Consider the following 24,058-nt stretch of genomic DNA (forward strand, 5'->3'; position numbering starts at 1 on the left):
GAAAAAGGCGGAGACTTTTTTCTTCTCCATTTTGGCGGTTATATTACTGGTGATGGTCTTGCATGAATATGTTTCGACACGAAAAGAAAAACAGCAGGCCTCCGATAGAGCGTTTATGCATGGCCATGTCCGTCCGCTGCCGACAGGGCAGGCTGGCTGTTCCTGTGTCAAGGTTCCCATATTCGGGAATTTCTTGGGGGGGGGGGGGGGCCACGTGGAAACATCGACGCCCCGGCTTAAAGATGTCGAGTAATGTGTGAGCACAACATCCATGATATTTGGAGGGCAAGCAAAGGACCAGTCGATCAAACATATTCCTAGCTGGTGAGGTAGGTCAGAGAAGGTCGGAGGAGGCGACACTCCTGGCGGCGCGGTCTGTGTAATTTCACTTGCATAGAGGACCAAAGACAATATCAGAAAGCTGTGACTGGACGGCTCTTTCGCTTGACTCCTGATACCAGTGCGTGATTCATAATGCTTGAACAACCCCTCTACCTCTTCAAGGTCTTCTGCTTCTCAGCATTCACAGCAACCGTCCGCCCCTCGACCAACATCCCCTTCTTCTTCCGGACCTTGTCCATATACCGCTTCGCAACATTCTCCTTGTCGCCAAATTCTCCAAGATCCTCCATCTCCTCCTCCGTGAACGGCACCCAGAACGGATCTTCGTCTAGGATCTCGAAGCCTGCGAAGATCAGCTGCGGCTGCGCTGCCCCCGATGTCCGCTTACGCATCTCATCTGCGAAGCCAAACGACTCGGCGACTGGCACAACCGACTGGATGGTGAAGAAGGGGGTTCCTTCTTTCATGGCTTCGGATAGGACGTGTCCGCGCCGCCGGGTGAGCACGTCGTACACGCGGCCTAAAACCTCGGCTTTAGTAGCAGAGTTAGCATGATTTATGTCTTCTTCTTTACGTTGAGGAAGGGGATAGGAGGGTAATAAGAAAGCACATACTGCTCGCTTGGATCTCGCACGAGTACATGGCCAGCATCAACCGGGGCGACCAGTCAAGGAAGCCCTTGTGGATGGACTGCTGCGCCGTCTTGATAACCTCGCCCGTCAGGCGGCCGGTATTCTCTCCCGCTAGAGCCTCCTCCTCCTGCGTCGTGATCGATATGTCCTCGATGAACACAGCAATGCCCTGCACAGGCTCGCGACAGAGTGGGCCCTGTGATGTTGCGAGCTGGAACCCGTACTTGATCTTGTCGGATAGATGATGGCCAGCTAGTTTCTCATGGGCCTCGGGCTTGACGTCGTCGCGCTTGTCCGTCTCAAAGGCCTTGGCCAGACAACCCTCCCGGGTGGCGTCGATGAGCAGATTGGCACCTACACGGCGGGGACCAAAGTCGGAGATATTATCGACAATGTTCCTGAACGGGTCTCTGCCCTTGCCCGTCTCTAGGACGGTCTTGAGTTGCGCCTTGAAGTCCTCTGGGGAAAGGCATTTGGCCGCCGAGACATTAATGTCCTCATCGAGGCTCTCGTCATCGCTTTCGTCGTCGGTCTCCGTACTGGCATTGGTGTGGTTCGTGCCATTCGAGCTCGCCTTTTTGGTGTTCAAATGCTTAATGGCACCGGCATTTTTCTCCAAAAAGTCAGTGACTTCAGCTGGGAGAGGCCGCACGCGCAGCGTCAGGGTGACCTGCTTGGAGCTTGTGACACCAACAACGGCACCTCTGCCCAAGTCCTTGTTCGCTGGTGGTTTCATTTCTTCTGCCCGCACGATGGTCTCTTTGTATGGTACGATCGCCTCACCAGCCTGGATCTCACACCGCGCGAACCGCTCACGTAGGTCTGTTAGACATCTTTCCAGGTGCAACTCACCGGCAGTCAGCAGCACGTGCTCGCCACTGGAGAATTGCTCGTACTCAGCACAGGCATCGGCCTGAACTAGCAGCTTCAGGCCCTCAATCATCTTGTCAAGGTCGGCAGGGTTGGCTGGCTCCAGCGCAACCCTGACGATGGGCCGCCCGCCCAAGCTTCCCACACCTGCAAGGTTGACAGCACCCTCCAGCTGTGAGCAAAGAGTTCCGGTCTTGAGGATGCCGGAGCCTTCAAGACCACCGATGCCAAAAACAACACCTGCGGGAACGCTGTCGAGACTCTCGAGACTTCGCCCCATGAGCATGTACAGAGCCGAGACGGTGACCTTTTTCGGAATTGGTTGATGTTGTGGGTTCGCGGGGGAGAATTTGGGTGGGAGAACGTAGATCTCGTCACCAATAGACAGCACACCCGAGTAGATGCGTGCAAACCCGATCAGATGCTCGGGATCAACTTTCTGCTCTTCAGGCGTAGGCTCATCTTCGTACAGGGTAGCACTGTCAAGCGCCTGAGCAAGGTGATCCATGGGATCACGATGTTCAATGGCGGCCTGTGCACGCGCAGCCTCTGCTCGTTTCTTTCGTGCCATCTCTCTTGCCTCTTCTGGACTGAGCTGACCCCGGCGCTTATTGTGCGGCAGCTCGCTCTCAGGAATGGAGACCATCTTGCTGACGTACACAACCACAGGGTCGGTCTTCGAATGCTTGAAATTGACCATTGCGTCGCGGACCTCGGGAGCAATGTACTCTCCGCCGGGCGAGTCGTCAAGAAGCTCTGGTAGCCTATCTCCCTGTGCGGTCCGAGGCGATGGCAATGACTCAACCACGGAGACCAACAGAGCGACTGACAGTGGTAACCAAGACGAAAAGACTGTGGTGAGTAAGGTGCGAGGGTCTCGAGAGTTCAGTATATGCCGTGGTATCGTGATGTTGAGAGACTTGATGATCTTTTCCAGCATGACTGTGTCTCCTTTTCCGTTGTCGCCGCCGATGGTTGCCGTGTATACCGCCCAGACCTGTTCCAAGACAAGCTGCACAAACAGAGGTTTCAGATTCCGGCCCTTCAAGTGCTTCTGGCCCAGGACCTTTTTGGTCTTGGGATCCAGATAAAAGTTTCCCCACAGTACTTTCTCCAGACTGCTTCGTTTGATGCCCAATTTCTTCTCGTATAATGATGCAAATTGTCGGACAGTAAAGGCCCAGCCATCGATGGCACTGCCAAATATAACGTTGTTCTTCTCAGGCGCAAAGTAAAGGTCTTCATCGTCTCGCTCTTCGAATTGCAGCTCGCCGGATTCGGTCTGCTGATCGACCAGCTGGGCCTCCTTGGCAGCTGCGGCTTTGACCCTCTCCTCGATCCTCTCTCGCCAGTTGAGGTCCTCTTCCATACGTTCACCCTGAAAGAAGCTGCCGAGGACTGCATTGACCTGCTCAAGAAGCTTGCTCAGATGCACGTATGCCTCGCCTGGTGTCATTTTCAGTTCAGTGATAAGTCTGTCCATCTTGTTGATGACTAGGAGGGGCTTGAGTTTCTCTTCCCAGGTCTGTCGCAGAACGGTGACAGTCTGACTGCAAACACCTTCCACCGCATCAACCAGAACCACAGCCCCGTCGCACAGCCGTGATGCTGTCGACACTTCGCTGCTGAAGTCGATGTGTCCTGGTGAGTCGATCAGGTTGATGAGATACTCCTTCGCTTCTGGTGCTGCGTCTGGGCTTGACCTCCTCAACATGCTGAAGTAAAGAGATATGGCTGAGGACTCCATGGTAATGCCCCGCTGCTGCTCATCCGGCCGGGAGTCGAGGTAACGGACCTTGCCCGCAAGCCTTGGTGAGATGATGCCATTGGTGGCGAGGAGGGCGTCGGTGAGCGATGTCTTGCCATGATCGACGTGGGCAAGAATACATATCTAGACTCAAATCAGAACCATATCATGTTGAGGGCATTTTCAGGAGTTGTGTGTACTTACATTGCGGACATTATCTGCGTGTTGCTGGAGGTTGGCCAGCTGCTGAGGGCTGACGACGGGCATCTTGACTAGCCAGACTATACAGACTGCAAAAGATACAACAATATGTAGCAGAATATAAAAACAAATAAGGGGAAACCAAAGGATCTATTGGGGTATCAAGGCTTTTATGTATGACCTGGCTAATGAGGGTACAGGTTTATCAACTTGGCTCAGCGCAAAGTCAATGTTTCAGCATCAGAATGAGCCATCTTACATACGATGGTGGCAGCAGGAGCGAGAGAGCGAGACGGGTAGGGTGGTGGGGCAGAGAAAAAAAAGTCACTTATGCTAGTGCATCATCAAGGCCTGCAGCCTAAACACTACCACTTTTCTCAGGTCGTCTACTTACTTCCTAGCACTAAGTGTCCTGGACTGTACCCCGCCATCAAATAATCGTTTTTTGGACAGAAGAAAGAGTCTGTCTCAATTTTGTCGCAACAAAGGATCGACTCTTTATCGAGAAACAAAAAACTTCCTCTTTCGAAGACTATAACATACAGTTTCTCTCTCGATTTGGACCCTCAATACGATCTCCCTTACAAATTGTGCGCAACACTCTCCAGTCGCGAACACGGCCAACCCTCTGCGGCTTGAGTGACTCGGCATCTCTCTAGCGAGGTTTTGCAACTATCGGCGATCGCACAAAAGAGACCCAGATTTTTCGTCTCGACCGAAATCTCTACAAATCCACCACCCCGCGACGCCATTCCTTCCGCGTCCAACCACGAGGCTACCAGGACGACCACCGGCAAAATGGCTACCTACCAGAATGGCGCAGCTGCTGCGCGAGCTCTCGACGACAGCGATGTGGAGGAGGAGGCCCTGGTCGCCGACTACCAGGAGCAGGTGCAGTACGAGGATGGCATGGAGCTCGAGCAGGTCAGCTCCCTGACCATGGCCCAACAGACCGACGATATCCAGTCGCGACTTGTCTCGGCTGCCCAACCCCTCGACTTCGCCGCCCCTCTCGAGGTCAAGTTCCAGAGCTACGACTCCTACTGCAGCCTTTTCCACTTTATCCTCAACTCAGAAGGCCCTGTGGATCTCGAGCCCCCATCCGTAAGTGACACACCTACCTAAGTCCTACCTGCGCGCGGGACGGGCCAAGACACAAAGACCAGGCACGTACGTACGTACAATACTAACGAGACGGGGTTGGGTTCTGCATTAGTACTACTGGGCTTGGGATGTCATCGATGAGTTCATCTACCAGTTCAACACCTTCTCTTCCTACCGCCTGCGCCTTGCTCGACAGGCCAACAACGAGGAGGAGGTCCAGATCCTGCGCGAGAACCCAAACACCTGGGGCTGCTACAGCGTCCTCAACGTCCTCTACTCCCTGATCCAGCGGTCCAACATCACCGAGCAGCTTGCCGCCAGCCGCCGCAATGAGGACCCCATGGCCGTCGCCGGCGAGTACGGCACCAAGAATCTGTACCGCATGCTTGGATACTTCTCCATCATTGGTCTCCTGCGTGTCCACACCCTCCTTGGCGACTTCAGCCTCGCCCTCAAGACTCTCGACGATATTGAGCTGAACAAGAAGGCCATGTTTGCTAGGGTCATGGCTGCTCACTTCTCCACCTACTACTATGTCGGTTTCTCATATATGATGATGCGCCGCTACGCCGACGCCATCCGCATGTTCAGCCACATTCTCGTCTACATTTCCCGGACCAAGAACTTCCAGAAGAATGCTCAGTACGACAACCTCACCAAGGTCAGTAGTTGCACTTTTCATCCTCCATCATCTCTCCTTTATCGGGTCAATGCATTCCAGAACTAACCACCATTCATTTTATCCCCCCTCAAACAGAAAAATGACCAGATGTACGCCCTGATTGCCATTTGCGTCGCCTTCCAGCCCACCCGCCTGGACGACACCATCCACACCGCCCTGCGCGAGAAGTACGGTGACCAGCTGCTGAAGCTGCAGCGCGGCGGGCCTGAGTCCCTCCCCATCTTCGAGGAGCTTTTCAGGGCTGCCTGCCCCAAGTTCATCTCGCCCGTGCCCCCAGACTTCGACAACCCAGAGGCCAACGTTGACCCCACGGAGCACCACCTGTCCATCTTCATGGACGAGGTCAAGACCAACATGTGGAGCCCAACTGTCAAGTCGTACCTCCGCCTGTATACGACCATGGACCTGAAGAAGCTGGCCGGCTTCCTTGAGGTCCAGCCCGAGGAGCTCCGCTCGTGGCTGCTGGTGACCAAGCAGCGCACCAAGCAGCTGCGCTGGAACGAGCGTGCCCTGCTGGAGGGTGACCTGGTCAATGTTAGCGATCTGGACTACGCCATCTCGGGTGTAAGTAGCCTGTTCCTCTCGTGTAGTGCTAAATCTCGGCGCTATTGTGCTAACGCAAGAATCCTCTAGGACCTCATCCACATCTCCGAGGCCAAGGTTGGCCGCAAGCTGGTAGACTGGTACCTGCGCAACCTGAGCCGCACGTACGTATGAAGTATTGGCGGAGCGGTGTTCTACAGCGTCCATTGATGGCTTTCCTTCCAAGTCGTTACATATTGGTATTGGTGGGCGATAAGGGAGGAAGGGAACTAGCGGATACAGCGGCAGGTCATACTGCATTGCACGGGCGTTTCGGTATTAAGAGGGGCCCTGGGGACGGCTTAAACAAATTCACGGAAGGTTTTCTGGCGAAATCAAGCTTGATGGTCGGACGAAGAAAAAAAAGAGAGAGAGAAAGCGAGAAGAGTGAATGAGCAGAGCAAAGACGGATGAGCTGTGGTACAGCCAGAGGACCTACCAAAAGCGATGCCATAGGATATGAGTGTCTGACGATTCGCGATCTTCTCTCGCGCTGCAGGTAACGGTCTCATCCATCAGTCATGATGGTGGTCTTCTTCGAGGCGGATTCGGAATTGTATGACTCTCTTCAGCTAGCAGGTACGGGAGGAGGGTCAGGCCAGCCAGCATAGACATTCGTGCATGATCCACAAGGCCACACAACAACATGTAAACCAGTTTGATTGATACTTTTCCTTCTTTGCATTGTAATGCTGCCTGTGCATGCTCCTTCGCAAATCATCGAAATGTGATGTGTTGGGATTTGAAAATTGATAAGACCACTTCCGCCGCCTTCTGCAAAACCAAAACCATGATCCCGCCAGGCTCAGCAATAGTTGCTGCATGTCTGATGTCGGCTATCACACCGAGAGAGGGGGGAGCCGGCTGTAAAATGATACAATCCTATCTAGCCGACTCTGAAGAAAGGAAATTAGACAGGTACTCCCTCGGAACTCACTTGTATGGGTAAAAAGCCACCAGAAAAATGTGAGAATGGAGGCCTCCCAAAGAGCGCAGAAGGACAGTAAGTCCTAGAGACCAAAGTGCGAGCGCGGCGCCTTTAGTGAAAGGTGAGAAGTGATGTGATGTCTCTCTGTCTCTCTTTTTTTCTTCCTGCCCGGGTACCCGCCCGCCTGCCTGCATATGCCAAGATCTACGGTGTACCATGGTATCTTTTCCGCGTTTTTGTTCTTTTTTTTTTCTTCTTTGGGTCTCTATACCGCCGCCTTGGTTTGCCTCGTGTTCCGCCCGCTGATGATTCGGCTCCGAGGTAGGCAGATAAAGAGTGTGTGCATGTATAGCTACAGATCGCCACAAGACAGATGTGTGTATGTGTGTTCCAGAAAGATGATTGTCCGTCATTTTCCTTCGGCTTTAGAGGAGGGGTGGCTGGTCAAGCCTCCCTTCTTGAATCTTTGCGAAACACGGCTTGCAGCCCTTTCCCGTCTCCATGTAGTTTTTACCATATTACCTGCGAGGGAGATGTCCACAACAGCATCCACCACGCGAGGGCTAGTGCAGCGTAATGAATCAGCTCAAGGGAGGAGGGATGTGTGTGTGAATGGGGTCCGTGGCAATATCTCCAGCGGCGTACATATACTGTACAACAGAATATTTCTTGGCGTCCCGAATCTAACTGCACGGGAGCGGTATCGATCAGCTCGTGATGACCATGTGTTCTTGGCAGCATATAGACTGGGCTTGTTTCTGGGTGAGTTGTGCATACACACGAAAGTAAGCACGCATCTTGGATGGAGGGCCATCCTCGCTGTCTCTCTCTTAAGCGTCCCTCTATTTCTCGAGAGAGGAGAATTTCCCCTGCCCATCCGGACGATTGATGGCCGCGGGGCGGGGGGTCAAGAGTGTCGGCTCCTCCGGGTGACAGATCCACCGGAGACGACGTCCGTAGCCAGCCTGGTCAGTCCTCAAGGGGGTGGTGATCGATACTTCACATGTGCTCTGCTCAGAGTCTCTGAATGGAGAGAAAAACTTGGTGTCCTCGAGAAAAGAGAAGCCAGCCAGACAGGGTCCTTGCAAGCGTGATTACACACTGTCACCATCCTGCAAGCCTTGCATAATTCCGTGTTGCACAGGAAACCTTGCTTCTGAGCAGAGAACCACCCCTGCCCCCATTCCCTCACCCCCCCCCCCCCTTCGACCAACAGCAGCTGCTGGAAATAGAGGACGAGTCATCACATGTCGTGCTTTTACTCGCTCGCGAGGTGGTTACGCGTTGATGTAGGATTGCAGACCAAGCTTGTGGTCCCTTGTCTTTTCTTCTACTCTCTTTTCTCTTTCTGTCTTGACCCAATCCCCGCCCTCCTTTCCCACCCTGTCTCCCAAGTGTCACCAAGGGAGCTCCCGTCTTTCGTGAACTTTGTAGTTGTTTTTTCTCCTTCCTTTTTCTTTCTTTCTTTTCTTTTCTTATTTCCATGTCTTATTCGTAATTCCTGTCTCGGCCCCTCACTTCCCTTGCGCCCCGACCGCAAGATGTGAGAAGAGTTCTGGACCCGTAGAGGGGCCACGACCTCGAAAAGGCCCAATGGATAGGCCCAGAACCATGTCATTCTGTGTAAGGGTAGGCAGGTTATATGTATGGGTGATCCTCAGGGGTATTGATAAGCCTTGCGGATGTGGTGCTTACTGTCCTCGTCAGCCAGGATGTGTCTGTCTCAGCTTTTTGATATCCAGGACATATGCACATAAAGGTCTAAGGGTATGGACCAACAGTGGACTACAGTTTGTTTACGGTTGACTCAGACGAGAACAGAGTCAGGAAAGCAAAAGTAAATACGTGGCCTGTGGTCATGTACTGTGCACTATAGTAGGCCCGCCTTAAGAAGTCAAATGGATGGATGGGTTGGCTCCACGCCGTCCATCTGCCAAGATCGCCTTGCAAACTGAATATCCACCCATCTGAAAGAGGGGGAGGCACCAGGAGAGGGAGGAGGAGTAGGAGATCTGACACCCCGAGGTCTCGCCCATCTGTCTTCTTGTGCCCCTATCATTTCAATCTAGAGTACGTACGTGATGGATCCTGGCGTTCACTTAGCCGCTGGGGGCCCGGCGGAGGGAGAAGGAGGGGGACGATGAATGTGCTCTTCTTGGCCATGCCGGCAGGTGGGCTCGGAACCAACGAGGTGTCGCGTGGGTCATCTCTCTCGTCTACTGCGGGCGGAGCAAAAAAGAATGTCAATTACGTTGATGAATCGCAGGTCTGTCACGGGGTGTGTGTGTGCGTATGTTAGTCAAACACTTGAGGAGCTGCATTTCATTCCTGCGGGTGCCAAGAGAGAAGGGGGGGGGGGGGCCAAGACCTAGGTCTGTTGGTGTACTATGGTACGGACCATCAACTTGTGCGCTGGACCATCTTGAATACACGCCGTGAATTCATTGTGGGTGGGAGGAATTGACTAAAGTACTACAATGATGGAGTTGGGGGCACAAAACATCAAGGTGTCCAAAATTGGCCCGGACACCCTGCTGGGCCTGACCGTTAACTGAGCATGTACCCGCTCTGAGGCAAGAACAACCTGTTGTCTCTCCTGCTTGACCTTCTGTTGTGTTTGCCTGGCAAGTACAGGGCAGCTCGATCACCGAGGGAGTAAGTACTGAGCTGACCTGCGCAGAACGGTCCTTCCCCCTGGCTCTGTTCTGTCCTTCCATTTCGACCTGCTTCCAGGCTCTGGCTCTGGCTCGGGCTCGGGCTCCAACACCCCTGTTCGAACAAGATTGATGGGGTGTGCAGCTCGACTCTTGACAATGTAGATTCAAGCCCAATCAATACCAGGGGAAAACCCAAAAAGGGACAGGAGGGAAGAGACAAAAAAGTTTCCCAAGGTGCATTTATGCCCAAAACTGTGTAAATCCACAGCAATTCCACAGGGTTTCATTTTTACTTTGGTTGACATCTCTTCATGATGTAGTATTTTATTCTTGCTTATACATCAGATAACATCTGAGGGTCGTGCCACCTTTTTACCAATACCACCAAAGGGATACCAGCAGCAACAACATAATTCTCACACACCACAGAGAGAGATGCAAGACCGACATACGACACCACCAGCTCGATTTTCACCACCATCCCAGCCAGCTCAGCAAGCTTGCATCATTACATCACCAAACCGCCTGCCTAAAAGCTGCCCTGCACTAAACACAACCTGACCACCAACTGCCAAGCCAAGCTCCAAATCCCACGCTAGTCAAGGTCGCAGTCACAAAGAAGAGAAAGACTCATCCGAGGGAGGAGAGGAGAACGAGGAGAGAAGCTCGACCAGCCTGATTTTTCTCTGCCAAGTCACCCTGATCCAGGTCGACATCAACCCTCGTAACCCTTTCCCAGGCGCTCTTCCTCAGAGGGAGCACAAGACGAACTCACATGCTCGCAAAAAGGGGAAGAAGACAGAGTCATCCATAGCAGAGGGTTGCTGAAAGCAGTGTAGCAGTATCTACGTTGCAGTACGACAACAACAGAGGTTTAGTCGCCCCAAAAGAAAAACATCCACTTCACCTCACCTTTTTCGACCTCCTGCAGTTACCTCGTCCTACTACTGCCTCTTTTCTTGTTTCTTTTCTTCTCTCTTTCTTATTCCTCCTTTTCCCTTCCCTCTCCCTCTTTCCCCTTCTGATTACGACCCCCTTCCCCTTTCTACTTCATATCCTTTCTATGGTGGCTCAAAACATCATCGCCGCTATTCCCCCACCAACCTCTCGTGTCGGATCCAAAGTCGAGCTCACTCCCTTCATTCTCAACCGCTCCACTACGGACACCACCACCACCACTACTGCGAGTCGCTCACCTCAACCCTCATGCATATCGGCCCGGGCCTGCTGCTTGCCCCTCTTGCCCGCCATGGAGGCGACCAAGAATCTGGCATCGCGACTGCGACACCGAGCCTCCCTCCGCAGGTCCATCAAGAAGACGGCCCGACCTACAGCAGCTGACAGGACTCAGCCCAACAACAACACCGCTCCCCGCGATGGAATCAACGGCCAGCAGCGCCAGCAGCAGCAGGCAATGACGCGCGAGGGCCAGAATGCCCGCAACGGCGCCACCGCCAGCGTCGTCAATGCCAGCGGTATCCCTGCTGATGCTGCTACAGACGACCCACCCACTCCTACTCTTCCTTCCCCCACCGCCGCCGCAGCCATCTCGACGGCAGCGAGCCTCGCGACTGGCCCAGCAACTCCACCTGTGCCGAGCCCCGGGTCCGACGTGTCGCCTCTGTCGCAAGTACCGCGGGCGCTGGCTGTTAACGGCACCAGTTTTGAGAAATCCCAAATCGACACGGCCACCACCGGTGGATATTTTGCACTCGCCAAGGAGGTCGACGACGTGTCAGGCAGCAACAAGATCACCTTTGCGATTCCAACCAAGCCCGAAGCTGGTCTGACGGACGGGCGGGCTCAAGAACAGGAATCCGAGTCTCCAGGACTGGAGACGGCTGTGTCGAGCGCGACACCATCCCCCGGAGCCAGTTTGCGAGACTCGACGGACGATGCGACGACGGATGCAGGACAATCCAGCACTGGCGGTAGGTCATGACACCTCTCAACCTGAACCCTCGTCCCCCCTCCCCCCCAAAAGAAACCAACAACAACAACAAATAGCCTCTCTCGAAGTTTTGGCTGACGTGACATTCATATTCTTTTGGCCAGAAGGGCGAACGAGATCATCCGTTCACTCACGACATCGCAATTCGTCGACATCTGTTTCATCAAGGTACGTTGAGAGAGTTACGGGGTTCTACCCCACTGAGCATTCTGCTCTCCTTTCTGTTTTGATGTTTCTTTTTGTTTTGCGCCACAAAAAACAAAACGCCACAATCAAGCGGTTGAAGGTGGCTCGCAAGGCGCATAACCCAATGTCGCACGACCTGCAGCAAGGGCAGTTCTCCAACGTCTGCAGGCGGTGCGGCACGGAGAGAGAAAGAAGAAGAAGAGAAAGAACCCCTCCCCCACTCGAAAAAGGATGCCAGCCATGATGATCGGCCAGGGAAAATAATCAGCCATGGGAATAAGCAAGCCCTTGCTGTCGAGGGGCCTGGTCGCTGTCTAAGTAATCGTCATTTCTGCCTGTCACGCACGCACACGGGGATCGCGTCGACTGTGACGAGCTTCGATGCACGCATGCACATTACAGCACGGCGAAAGCGCAGCTCTCTCTCTCTCTCTCTCTCTCTCTCTCTCGGTCTGATGCATGGATTGATTCCGCCCCCTTGCCCCCTCCATCCAAGCCCCAACATTTCAGCACACGCCGTACAGGACAGATCTAGCACATGAGGGGAGGACACAATCCTTCTCTCGGATGCCACCAAGAGGGACCCGCCTCTTCTTTCAGGACATATCCAGGACTCGTGGACCCGGAGTCGGGCGCACAACAGTGGAGCACGAGGCAGATCTGATGCAACCTATGCTGCACACTGCAAACTGCACACTGCACACTGCAAGCCATCCCAGCATGGGCATGTTCCTCCGTTTTTCCCCAATTGCCCACTCCCCAGTTGCAGTGCATGCTTTTTCCAAAGTGGATAATGGAGCGCAGACTGGTATCATTTATTGTATAGCTCATCAGCGCAAATCATCCATAGCTTCTTTTCCCCGCCGCTGTTCAACATCCTTCCAACGCCCTCCACACCCCGCTCTCCAATTGCCTAACCCCTCGTCCCTACCCTATCCCCCCAAAATGGCAGTCGCAGTGGGTCCAGCCGCGGTTCATTCCAGTGGGCAGGGTCCCCTTTTTAGGGCGACTGTCCAGGATGGCCCTCCCTCAGAGCTCTCAGTGTTATCAGACAGATATCAGTCATGAGCAGGCTGCTGCAAGGATAACGGCGCAGGCTGCCCTGGGACACAAGCCTTGCTTGCTTACAACACGTCCGCAAACACACAGGCAACACAAGCATTTCCACTCTGCCGAGCCCAGTACAAACTGGGAATCCCTGGGCCATGGCTTGTGCAGTGTCCCTTCATCCCCACCCTCACCTGCTGAGGATACAAATCGTATCCTTTCCGGGAGGAAGCGGGCCAAGGCGGCCTTAGAGCTGACATGAGAGGAAAATTGGATCGAAGAGGCATACATTTGTGGATGCGACTCCATCCCATCATCTCCATCAGCTTAGCCTGTTGCTCCCCTCCTCTCCTGCCGCGTTCATTTTCACCATCACCACCCCTACCTACCACTCTCAATCATCATTCACCATTTCACACTCGCCTACCCCCGCCTCCTCTCTTCTGCTTCTTGTCCATCATATCTTATCACCGAGTTTACGTCAAGACTTGTTCATTTTCCCTACCATCTTGTGTGTCATAATACCCGTTGCAATCCTAGACCTTTTTGGTCCTACGTAACTCGTGGGCCCTTGTCTGTCGCGATCCTCGTCACTTTGAGTCATTATTACCCGTTGTCGTCGACTGCATATGGAGTCTTGCGCCAGGCGATCTCTGCTGGCACCATAACCACCTGCGATCGCAACCATGGCCCTGCTAACGGCAGACGACCCTCGCAGATACCGCAAGCATGTCGCCTTCACCAATGTCAACCTCGGCGAGGCGACCAAGAACAACTTCCCCTCCCACACCCTAGTCGTCAAGCACCCCGACTACACAACGAACCGCCGGTCGCGCACCTTCATGGTCGGCATCGACGACCATCAGTACTCGGACGAGGCGCTGCAGTGGCTGTTTGACAAGTTTGTCGACGATGGCGACGAGATCGTGTGCGTGAGGGTGGTGGAGAGGGACGTCAAGCTATACGAGGCGGACAAGAGATCAGAAGAACTGAGAAGAGAGGCCAGCGCAGAGGTGTCTAGGATCAAGGCCAAGATCGGCGAGGGCAAGGCTGTTAGCATCATCCTCGAGTATGCCGTTGGCAAGCTCCATTCGACCTTTCAACGCCTGGTACGTGCTGTATACCCTGCTCCCTTTCTGGAGTCGTGCGCGCGCGCGCATGCACTCTCTCCAGCCTAGCGGTGCCTCTCATACTTAACCTGGCTGACCACGCTTCTCGTCCGACTAGATTCAGCTCCACCAACCGTCTATGCTCATCGTCGGTACCCGCGGCAGACAGCTGGGAGGATTCCAAGGGCTCGTTGCGTCTCGAAATTCCTTCTCGAAATACTGCCTCCAGTATTCCCCCGTACCAGTGGTGGTTGTCCGGCCGGACGAGAAGCGGCAGAAGAAGAAGGGCAAGCGGGATAATGACCCGGAGATGCAGAGCTACCGCCAGATGCTGCACTCCAGCCAGGGGGTCCACGAGGCGAACGACGAGGGCGTCAGCGCGTGGCAGATCGAGTCCAAGCTGTCGGCAGACGAGGAGGCGGGCAAGGTGGCGCGGGCGCTGGGCCTCCCGGCCAAATTCGATCCGACCCTTAAGCCGTACAAGCCGCAGCGCCAGAAGAGCTCGCTGTCGGTGACGACGATCGCAGGCGCAGAGCCGGAGCCCGGCCGGCTGGTGGCTGACCCCGGTATCACCCCGACGGCCAGTGCCGCTAACAGTGAGGACGAGGCCGAAGGTAGCGGCGAGGACGAGGACGATGGCGATGCCGAATTCGAAGTCACGACCGGGGCGAAGCTGCTGCAGACGCAGAACAAGGAGCTCAAGGCACAGCTCCAGGCACAGCAGGAGGAGCAGAAGAAGAAAGACCGGCTGCACGCCATGGAGGTGGGCGAGGGTGCAGCGCTGCTCAAGAAGCCGGACCAGCTCGAGTCAGACGACGAAGAGGATGACGATGACGAGGACGACGAGGATGGTGGAGGGGCCGTCAAAGTATCATCCGCAGACTGATTCCCAAGAGAAAGAAGAATAAATGAGGAGCGGGAACTCGACTTTCTGTTGTTGTTGTTGTTTAAGGGCGGTGATTTGCATTTGGTGTTGCTGAAGCATCTTTCTGGAAAGGAGGAGGTCTGGACTTATAGAGCCAAGTCAAGCACGGAGTTTGCAGGACACAACAGGACAAAGGACAGGGCAGGTCTGGGGTCAGGCTGGGTCCAGGTGTGATTTATCTCTTCTCGTCTTCTTACTTTTTCATTTTCCCCACCGCTCTTCTGATTGGAAGGCCGGAGTTATGGCTCCGGAGCAAAAAGTAAATATCATCGAAAACTTGGCGGAAACATACAGGACACGTTCATCAGGTGTTTCCAGCACACTTGATGAAGGGAAGCGGGGGGTTTCCCCCGTGGGTAGGATCTGGAAGGTGGGCGATGGCTGTTGAAGTCATATGGAATTAAAATACTTTTTACTCTGCCAAGGCATCATAGGCTTCATTACATATTAATCAATGCAAAGGGCTGCAGGATGTCCCCCCCCCCCCCCCCAATTTATGTCTCTTGAGGGATGGCCGACGTGTATTGTTTTGAAACTACACACACAAGCCACGGTCGTGATCGATATAGCTGTTGATTGAAATATCTATCGATAGGATTCGGAGAATACTTGATATCCATGATTGCAGTATAATTACCACTGTTGGGGAAGTCAGCCAGAGTCTTTCACTTGTCATTCGAATTTGTGTTACCATAGCTATTCGACTTTTCGTTATGACTTCCAAAGGTCCCTAGATTGGCACGTGGGTTTGTGGCTTACGACATTTGCCCCTCCACACCTCGGTAGAGGAAACACTCAACCCCCCCACCCCCCTCCTTCCCCCCTGTAGCTGGATTGATAGCGGCGGCACAGCGGCATTGACAGCGACGCGTCCACTAAAAGGTCCCCTGGAAGTACCACAGTATAGAGCCAAGAGAGGGCCTGCAGCCCAATCACAGGGCCTCGGACGGGCTGTGATAAGTGGGAATTCCCATACAGTAATTACGAAATACCTAGGGAAAGGAAACACGCACCCACCCACATTCGGATGTCCCACGACCCGTTGTCCGTCGTTCCATTGACTTCCTATTCCACTATAACACACACACTCACTACCGAGTCTGCACGGGACGAGACGAGATCTGTTTCGCTCAAAACTTCTTCCCACAAGCACAACACCAACACTATCGTTGCACACTTCTATTTTCAGCGTTTCTCTCCCCCCCCCCCACCCAATCAGATGACGACGAGCTCTTTGTGTGCTCTGACGACGACATTCTTGGTCATGACTCTTTTGCAGTGAGGAAGGACAACGCAACGACCTGCTACGATTAGGGTCTACTCTTTTTTTTTCTTTTTTTTTTAATCCTTTCTCCCTCTCAACTCGCTCCCTCGATCGTCCACTCGCCTAGCAACAAGTATTTTGTTTCACTGTGACTTCACGATTCAGAGTGAAATGTTCCACGCGTCCAGAACGACGAACCGCCTCAGGCACCACCATCAACACCACATCTTCCACCAACATACTTGAGAGAAGCTTGAACGACAAGACTCTCCTGCCAATCGATCCTCCCATCCCCCCCCCCCCCCCACCTCCTTCTCCTGCGCCTACTCCACCTCCACGAGGTCCCATCCACGACCTACCACGACCTCAACAGCCATCCTCCTTCTTCTTCTCTCCTGCTCTCTCGACCAGCAGACCATTAGCTCACGCCAATGAAACCGTTCTCGTCGTCCTCGTCGTCCTCCTGCGATGATACCGCCTGCAGTGCTGTCCCTCCCTCCACGACCATAGGGACGGTCCTCTCCCTCTCGCCCTTCCTCGCCACCTTTGTCCTCGTTTCCGTCACCGTCTCGCGTACCCTCTTTCCGCGCCTATCTCGCTTCAACGCCGTCCGCGATGGCGAAGACCACCTCCTCCCGGCCTCGGCACCCCCGACCCTGCAACAGGTCCACGCCGAGCACGGCTCCAAGTCTCTCCGCCGCCGCGTCGCCGCCACCACCTTCGCCACCACCATCGGCCTGGCCACCGTGCTGGGCGAGCTAATCCTCTCTGAGATCGCCGATGTCGTCTCTGCCGGCGCCCGCGATACTGCCCTGGGCATCGTTGTGCCCACGCTACTCGTCGTCCTCGTCGTCCTCATCCCTTTCCTCGAGATCCAGAGTGTCCTTGCCGCCTCCGGCCTGTGCAGCTTTCAGCGTTCCTCCCGTGGCCGGTTTCCCCGCTGGGCCTGGACCCTGCAGACCCTCGGTTTTGGTCTCTGGCTCCTTGTCTTTTGGAGCATCGGCAAGGCCGTCCCCGCGGGCGCTGCTGGCGGAGCTGCCGACCAGGCCGACGGGTTTCTGTACTCGCGTGCCGCCAGGCTCAAGGGCAGTTTCGACGCCACGGGCATCTCGATCGCGACACGGTGGCGCGAGGGCAGCTCCTCCTCCAGCGGCAGCGGCAGCCTCGACGGCTGGTGGACGGCAGACACGCTGGCGCGGGCATGCCTCGAGCGCATCGGGGTCATTGGGATTTCGCTCATGGCGCTGCTGTCCGGGTTCGCCAGCGTGAGCAGCCCGTGGTACACGCTCATGGACAGCACGGCGCGGCGGAGGCGGCCTGTCACGGATGCCGACGTTGCGCGGAAGCAGGCCGGCCTGGACGCCACGGGAGAGCTGCTGCTGACCAAGAGGCACCGCCTGCGGTCGCTACAGACCAAGATGGCGGCCACCACCGAGTCGAGCCCCACTGCGAGGTCTCCTGGCGGCGTCATGGGCAAGATTGTCGGCTCGCTCAAGGGCATGGGCGGCGGCGGGGCCGGGGGCGGCGACGCAGCCGAGGTGAAAGCCCTGCAGCTGGAGATCTCGGGCTTGGAGACGATGGAGACGAGCCTGGGCTCGTCACTGGCCGCGCTGCGCAATAGGCAGGCCGCAGAGGCCCGCGCAGGCACGGCAGTCGGTAGGCTGCTTGCGGTGCCGGCGTACGTCTTCAGCATCTACTGCATCTACCGCATCCTCGCCACCTCGCTCACCTCGTTCCGCCGCCTCTACTACCCCGCCTCGGCCGCCTTCTCCTCGTCGGACCCCATCAACCGCTTCCTCGGCCTGCTCGCCAAGCACTGGGACCCCAAGCTCGACCAGACCGCCTGGGCCCGCCAGATCTCCTTCCTCCTCTCCGGCGTCATCCTCATTGCCTCCGCCAACGCCGTCGTCCAGACCTTCCACATCTTTGCCCGCTGGGCCCCGGGCCTCCTGCACCAGGCCCAGGCCAACCTCGCCCTCATCATCGGCCAGATCAGCGCCACCTATGTCATCAGCGCCGGCCTGCTGCTCCGCTCCAACCTGCCCCGCGACGTCGGCAGCGCCGTCGGCCATGCCCTCGAGAGCGCCCTTGAGCCCGGCTTCGTCGACCGCTGGTTCGAGTCGTGGTTCCTCTTCAGCTCTGCCGCCACTGCGATGGGCATCTGGGTCGGCAGGAGGATACATGGGCCGGGAGGCGGCTTTGGCGAGTGGGGGGAGTGGGATGAGTTTGTCGGCGAGGAGATGGGCGAGAAGAGGGCATGATTACCAAACGGGCAAAAGCGAAATGGAAGAGGGAAGACAGGGAAGAAATATACCTTTTATGTATGTGTGTAAATCTGGTCGGAGTTTTGGCTTGTTATTTCATTGTATGATAGCAGCAAGCAGCAACCAGAAACGAAACCAGCGAGTCTGTGTCGATAGAACTGATTGACTGTGTCTATATATATATGTATATCATTCCCCCTTTTCTCACCCAACATCGTCACGTTCCTCGTGGTGAATGAATTCCTTCTATTATTCAGAGCCAACCCAGCGTGTGCCTTGTCTCCTGCAATCAGGCTATCCTTCGCATGGACAGCCAGTACCCGAGGGAAACCGAGAACTGTCAAAACTGCCTCGCCTTGCCTTGTGGCTCTGGTATTAGTGATACAAGGCGGGCTTGCGTACGTACGTGCGTGGCAGGGCCTCTCACGGCCCAGCCCATGGACATGAGATAAATGATAAATGAAGAAAGCACGGTTTGAATTCTATGAGAACTGGGGTTGGAGGTCAGATACGCCTCGTCTATCATCCGGTTGCAGCAACGTCTCCGAGTTTTTGAAAGGAAAAATCAAGCAACATGTCAACAGAGTCCTCCCCACCCCCACTGCTCCCTCCCTTTCTCCTCTCTGTCTCTCTCTCTGGCCACGTCGACCATCACAATATATCTTCAGGTGGAATCAAGCCCCCTTCTTATGAATCAACAATGACAACTTGTATCACGGCGATTCATTCCCTATCAATAACCCTCTAAACCCCTTTTGTATTGCGTTGCTCAGTGGCAGGCCATCATCACCTTCTCAACCACACAACACCACACCAAAGCATCCATCTTCTGTCCAACCCCACCTTGTTCCCTTGTCCATCTTGACAGGTCAACCTTAGCCCGGAGACCAAGGTCTCTCCTCATCATATCCGTCCCAGACATCAAAAATATGTGCCCTAGAAAGGAAAAAGAAGAAAGAAAAAAAGATCACATGCCAACCCTTCCTCCTCTTTCGTTGATGACAAAAGGCTGCAAGGCTGAAGAGTTACGAAGATATGGAATCAACCAAACCAGGAGCTGCAAAGATGAAGAGTCATATGAGGATGACCTGAATGGAGAGAGGAAAGGAAAATATTGGAGACAAGTCGAGCAAAAAAAGGATGCTGAGAAAAAGACCCTGCCACGCCTAAGACCGCGCCACCTTTTCAAACCCTGATCTTTTTTATTCCGAAAAGTCAATAGATGAAAGAGAATCATCAGAACCATGTCTGCCATGTGGGAGAAGGAGGCCAATCTTTATCTTGTATCAAAGAGCTCTCCGGCCAAAGCAGTGTCGAATTTTTGACATGAGGTCAGATTAGGAAGAAACACTCCCAGGGTAAATCGTGCCTCTTTTTTTCTTCTCTTTTTTTGTGGACTGCTGAAGCCGTGAACACCTGAAAACAATGGTCGAGGTGGCGGGGTATATCACGAATCTCTCAAGAAGGGACAGGGCGGCCGCGGCGGCCCTTGGCTGAGGTAGACACGGTCGTCCAACCATCAGCATCGACAACTGGGGTTGTAGGAGTCGAGGGCTGCTGATCGCTGCCTCGTCGCTGCTCGTTACCTCTGCGGCTGGGCTGGCGACCCTCGAATGAGCGTCCTCCTCTAGAGGCACCACCTCCGCGACGATCACCTCGGGATCCGCCAGGGGCACCACGGGCAGCGCCAGAGGAGCGCCAGTTGCCGCTATCATTGGCCCGAGACTTGAAGGGTGCACGGTCATCGGCAGACTCGCGAGATCGAACAGGGATCTTCTGCTCCGACCCGTTCACACCGTTTTCAGCGGCAGTCCCCGTGGTCTCAACATCCTTGGGAGCAGCCTCGGCGGAATCGGTGGCCTCGGCGGAATCGGTGGCCTCGGCGGCCTCGGCAGCCGGAGCATCCTCAGCAGGAGCTGGGGCATCGGCCTCGGCAGCGGGCTCGGCAGCAGGCTCGGCAGCCTCGGCGGCAGCCTTCTCAGAGGCCTCCTTGGCAGCTGCCTCCTTAGCCAGCCGCTTCTCCTCCTTGGCCTTCTCCTCGGCTTCCTTCTTCTCCTGCAGCTCCTTCTGTTTCTTCTCCTCGATCTCTCGCTCACGGGCGGCAGTATCAATAGGCCTAGCAGCACCGAAAGGACTGGCTTTGGACTCGGAGCTGGTAAGGGATGGCGACATTACACCTGGTGCCTCGGAGATGGTGCGCTTCTGCAAGTTCAGTCTGGGCCGGCCAGCAGGAGCAGCTGGGGCGGCGGGCGCCAGAGCAGGTGATGAGGGGGCCTCGCTGCCAGCACGGGAGGGCACAGGAGACTTGTTAGCCGGAGCATCGGGCCGCATTTTGGCGCGCCAGTCGAACTCCTGCTCAGCAGCGGTCGGGGCACGGGGCTCGCGAGGGGGGCGGGACTCCTGACGGGACTCCTGACGGCCCTCGCCAGGACCCCAAGCTGCGGGGGAGGCTCCGCGGTTGGCGTACGAGTTGGTCCGCTCAGTCATCCTGTGGCCAGATCGGCTGCCAGCACGGGATCCACCGCGCTCCATGGGCGGAGGGGCAACGGGCGACAGAGGGCCCTTGCGCTCCCAGCTCATCTGGCTGTAGTCAGGGCCAGCCGCTCGTGGCTCGCGGAACTCACGGGGTTCACGGGCTTCGGTGAACTCTCGAGGGCCACGGTTGTTGTTATTGCTGCGGCCGGGGGCATCGGGAAGGGGGCCTTTGCGCGTCCAGTCGGAGAAGTCTCGGTTGCTCTCATTGCCGTATCGGTCCTTGGCTGTGTGGAGAGGTTAGCACAATACTCCACCACAGATTAACTCTGAAGGAATTTGGTACGTACGAGGATCGGCGACGCGGATTCGGATGTTGCGGTTGAAGAAGCTCTCCTCGTTGAGAGCCAGGGCCTTCTTGAGGTCATCCGGAGTAGCAAATTCAGCGTAACCGAAGCCTTTGGGGCGCATCTCAGCCCGGTCCTCGACAATGCGAACACTGACGACCTCGCAGCCTGCACCAGTGAAGAACTCGGTCACGGCCTCCTGGTTGGCATCGTACGAGAGGTTTCCGAGGTGAGCCGTGTAGGGGGGCTTGTCGGGAATAGGAAGCTCCTCGCGCTCCTGACGAGCGTAGCCTATTACAAACAATAATGTCAGATAAGAAGCCAAGACAGACTGTGGCGCGTGTGAAATTAGCCTCACCTGCATATCGATCACTTCCGCCAAATCCACCAGATGCATCGCCGCGGCTATAGCTGGAACTGTAGGTGGAGCGCTGGCGGTCGGTTGCAGGGAGGGGTTGGGTGCCTTTGTTTTCAACGTCAGTTGCTGGGAATTCTTCGAGGGCACTTGTAGCACTAATTGCTTAGAGAATGGCATCTCACCAGAGGCTAGCAGGAAATGAATGTGGTCAGCAAGATGCCATGAATTGGAGAGCCAGGAAGGTCAAGAGGTAGCAAACTCACCATAGGTCTCTTCGACCTCATCGGCCCAGTTTCCACCGCCAAAAGCTGAGGGACGGGGGGAGGGGTTAGCTTTGCAATGCGACGAGGGTGGGAGGGGCACAGTATCTCGACGGCGAGGGGGACAGGGCGGAGGAGACGCACAACCATCATTCATGAACTCATTAAGCGACAGCTTCTGGGCCTTTTCCTTCTTGGGAGCTGTTGGTGATGGGACTGTCGTTAGCAAATGAATTCGCAAGGCTGCTACTGAGCCAGGTGGGTGGTGGGTTGGTGGGCGGGGTGCATCGTACGCATGATTGCGGTGTTTGAATGGGACTTGACTACGCGCGACACTTAGTCGTGGCACGTAGACAAGCTGGGTAAGATATTGATGGCCACGAAGTCTCGTTCGTTCGAGGATTCGCGGACGAGGTGCAGAGACTGGGAATTGAGATCGAAATCGGTGGGCAAAGTCGTGGTCCGGGTATAGAATAGATCCGGTTTTCGACTCGTGGTGGCGCTGAAATAACGCTACTGGTGGGGTGAGCTGTGGCAGCAAATCAGATTATCCTGGGTCTTCTCCTCAATCGTCGTTGTGAAAAAGTGTGTGGATGGCCTCAGCTTGTGGTCACTTGGTGGTTGAGTTGTCGAGGTTGTGATGGACGAGGTCGATAAAAAAGGTTGTGGTGGTTGTGATTGTGCCTTTCTTTTGGGGAGGAACTTCACTAGCGCGGAAATTTTTAGGTCTGTCTGTCCCTTCCCACCCCGCAGGTCAGGCAGGCAGGTCGCAGGCACGGCAGGGAAGGGGGGATGGGAAGTGAGGAGGGCCCCCTTGGCCTGCAAAGCTAGGTCTGGGGCCCTTGGGGCTGGTGTCACTGTACCGCTAATCACTTTAGGGACTAGCACGATCTGCCCTCGGTGATGCAAGGTGGGAAATATGCAATCAGGGACTGCCCATTAAAATATTCATCTATCATAGGTAAGTACTAACTTACTCGGTCCTTCCTCTACTACCTACTTTACAACAGAACACACAACTGTCACCCAGAAACAAACCCTCCTCATCATCACCTGCAAGTCACCATCCCAGCTATAATCCATTGTTCGTGTTCCAGTCCAATTATCACTGAGCCTGTAGCTGGCAAATCTCTGTCTTCTGTTTCTTTCAGACGACTTGCTATTGTGCTTGCCCGGATCAATGGCCTCGCCCCAGCCTCCTTCTGATCCCCAACAGCGGACGATCAGGACAAAGGATGAGTTACCTGACGGAGTTACAGAAATACTGGCAAAGAGCCTGCAGTTAGGAGCTGGGGCAGGAACATGTGGGCTCCTCTTCGGCGCAACAGCTGGTGTCGTCCGTGGGACTACCCCAGTGCTCTTCTCCATAGTGTCAGGCCTACAGTGGTTTGGCCTGGGATCCGTATATTATGGTAACTTCAGGTTCCTAACCTCTTACTTGCTTCAGAGAACATCCGGCTGAATGTTAACTAGGCACACGAAGCATGGCCATTGCAAGATATGGCCCTGGGCATGATGTTACGCCTTCACAAAAAGTGGGAGCCAGTGCCCTGGGTGGAGCCGTCTCGGGCATGACTGTTGGAGGGATAATGCGTGCGTCAATAGCTTCTTTCATCATAGAGGTTTGACATCTCCAAAATTCTCTACTGACGGTGTGTAGGCGGTACCCGGAATATCCTCCCTGCAGCTTTGGTGTTTTCGCTGCTCGGAGGTGGTGGTCAGTTCGCAGTCAACAAGTGGACCGGCTCAAGCGATGCACCAACGGAGAAGAAGAGCGATAATTGGTTCGCCAAGTTCAGTCCGATGAAGAGACTCAGCGATCAGGAGTATGAGGCCATACTAGAGGAAAAACTGCTCAGGCTGGAGGCCGAAATTGCAATCATTGACGAAGACATTGCGGCGTTGAAAGCCCAAGAAAAGCAGAAGGGAAGTGAATCTACGAGGCAAACACCATCAACAATGGCCCGGGAGAAGTCATGATCATGGCGACTGAAGCAGACAGGGCAATGACCCCTCACAAGAGGCATTGGGAGGGCAGACCTTGGGAACTCTTGCACGACAGCGATCACACCGAATCATACAACGCCGCCAAAGGTTGAACATGCCGGAAGCATCCCACACCTTTAATCC

General features: G+C 55.0%; 6 protein-coding genes across 6 annotated transcripts; 5 read left to right on the forward strand and 1 right to left on the reverse strand.

The window, feature by feature from the left end:
- Nucleotides 1-491: 491 nt before the first annotated feature.
- M406DRAFT_245282 (P-loop containing nucleoside triphosphate hydrolase protein) lies at nt 492-3,858 on the reverse strand (the record flags this gene model as incomplete). Its single annotated transcript, XM_040916317.1, has 3 exons — nt 492-862; nt 957-3,735; nt 3,796-3,858. 3 exons carry the CDS (start codon nt 3,856-3,858, stop codon nt 492-494), a joined length of 3,213 nt encoding a protein of 1,070 aa, XP_040780531.1.
- A 732-nt stretch (nt 3,859-4,590) lies between these two features.
- M406DRAFT_343753 (uncharacterized protein) lies at nt 4,591-6,295 on the forward strand (the record flags this gene model as incomplete). The annotated part of the gene is made up of 4 exons (XM_040921912.1): nt 4,591-4,896; nt 5,009-5,557; nt 5,654-6,142; nt 6,212-6,295. The coding sequence occupies 4 exons, from the start codon at nt 4,591-4,593 to the stop codon at nt 6,293-6,295; spliced, it is 1,428 nt and encodes a 475-aa protein (XP_040780532.1).
- A 4,699-nt stretch (nt 6,296-10,994) lies between these two features.
- M406DRAFT_325071 (uncharacterized protein) lies at nt 10,995-11,687 on the forward strand (the record flags this gene model as incomplete). The annotated part of the gene is made up of 1 exon (XM_040919944.1): nt 10,995-11,687. One exon carries the CDS (start codon nt 10,995-10,997, stop codon nt 11,685-11,687), a length of 693 nt encoding a protein of 230 aa, XP_040780533.1.
- Nucleotides 11,688-13,621: 1,934 nt separating this feature from the next.
- M406DRAFT_240636 (uncharacterized protein) lies at nt 13,622-14,867 on the forward strand (the record flags this gene model as incomplete). The annotated part of the gene is made up of 2 exons (XM_040916132.1): nt 13,622-14,038; nt 14,157-14,867. Coding segments are annotated over 2 exons (1,128 nt in total), but the record flags the coding sequence as incomplete, so codon positions are not given.
- A 1,818-nt stretch (nt 14,868-16,685) lies between these two features.
- On the forward strand, nt 16,686-18,488 carry M406DRAFT_23565 (uncharacterized protein; the record flags this gene model as incomplete). The annotated part of the gene is made up of 1 exon (XM_040916022.1): nt 16,686-18,488. A coding segment is annotated over one exon (1,803 nt), but the record flags the coding sequence as incomplete, so codon positions are not given.
- A 4,620-nt stretch (nt 18,489-23,108) lies between these two features.
- Nucleotides 23,109-23,908, forward strand: M406DRAFT_248692 (uncharacterized protein; the record flags this gene model as incomplete). Its single annotated transcript, XM_040916553.1, has 3 exons — nt 23,109-23,340; nt 23,402-23,521; nt 23,589-23,908. 3 exons carry the CDS (start codon nt 23,109-23,111, stop codon nt 23,906-23,908), a joined length of 672 nt encoding a protein of 223 aa, XP_040780536.1.
- Between the last annotated feature and the right edge of the window lie 150 nt (nt 23,909-24,058).

The sequence above is a fragment of the Cryphonectria parasitica genome (genome assembly GCF_011745365.1).
Source record: "Cryphonectria parasitica EP155 unplaced genomic scaffold M406scaffold_1, whole genome shotgun sequence".
NCBI classification, from domain to species: Eukaryota; Fungi; Ascomycota; class Sordariomycetes; order Diaporthales; family Cryphonectriaceae; genus Cryphonectria; species Cryphonectria parasitica.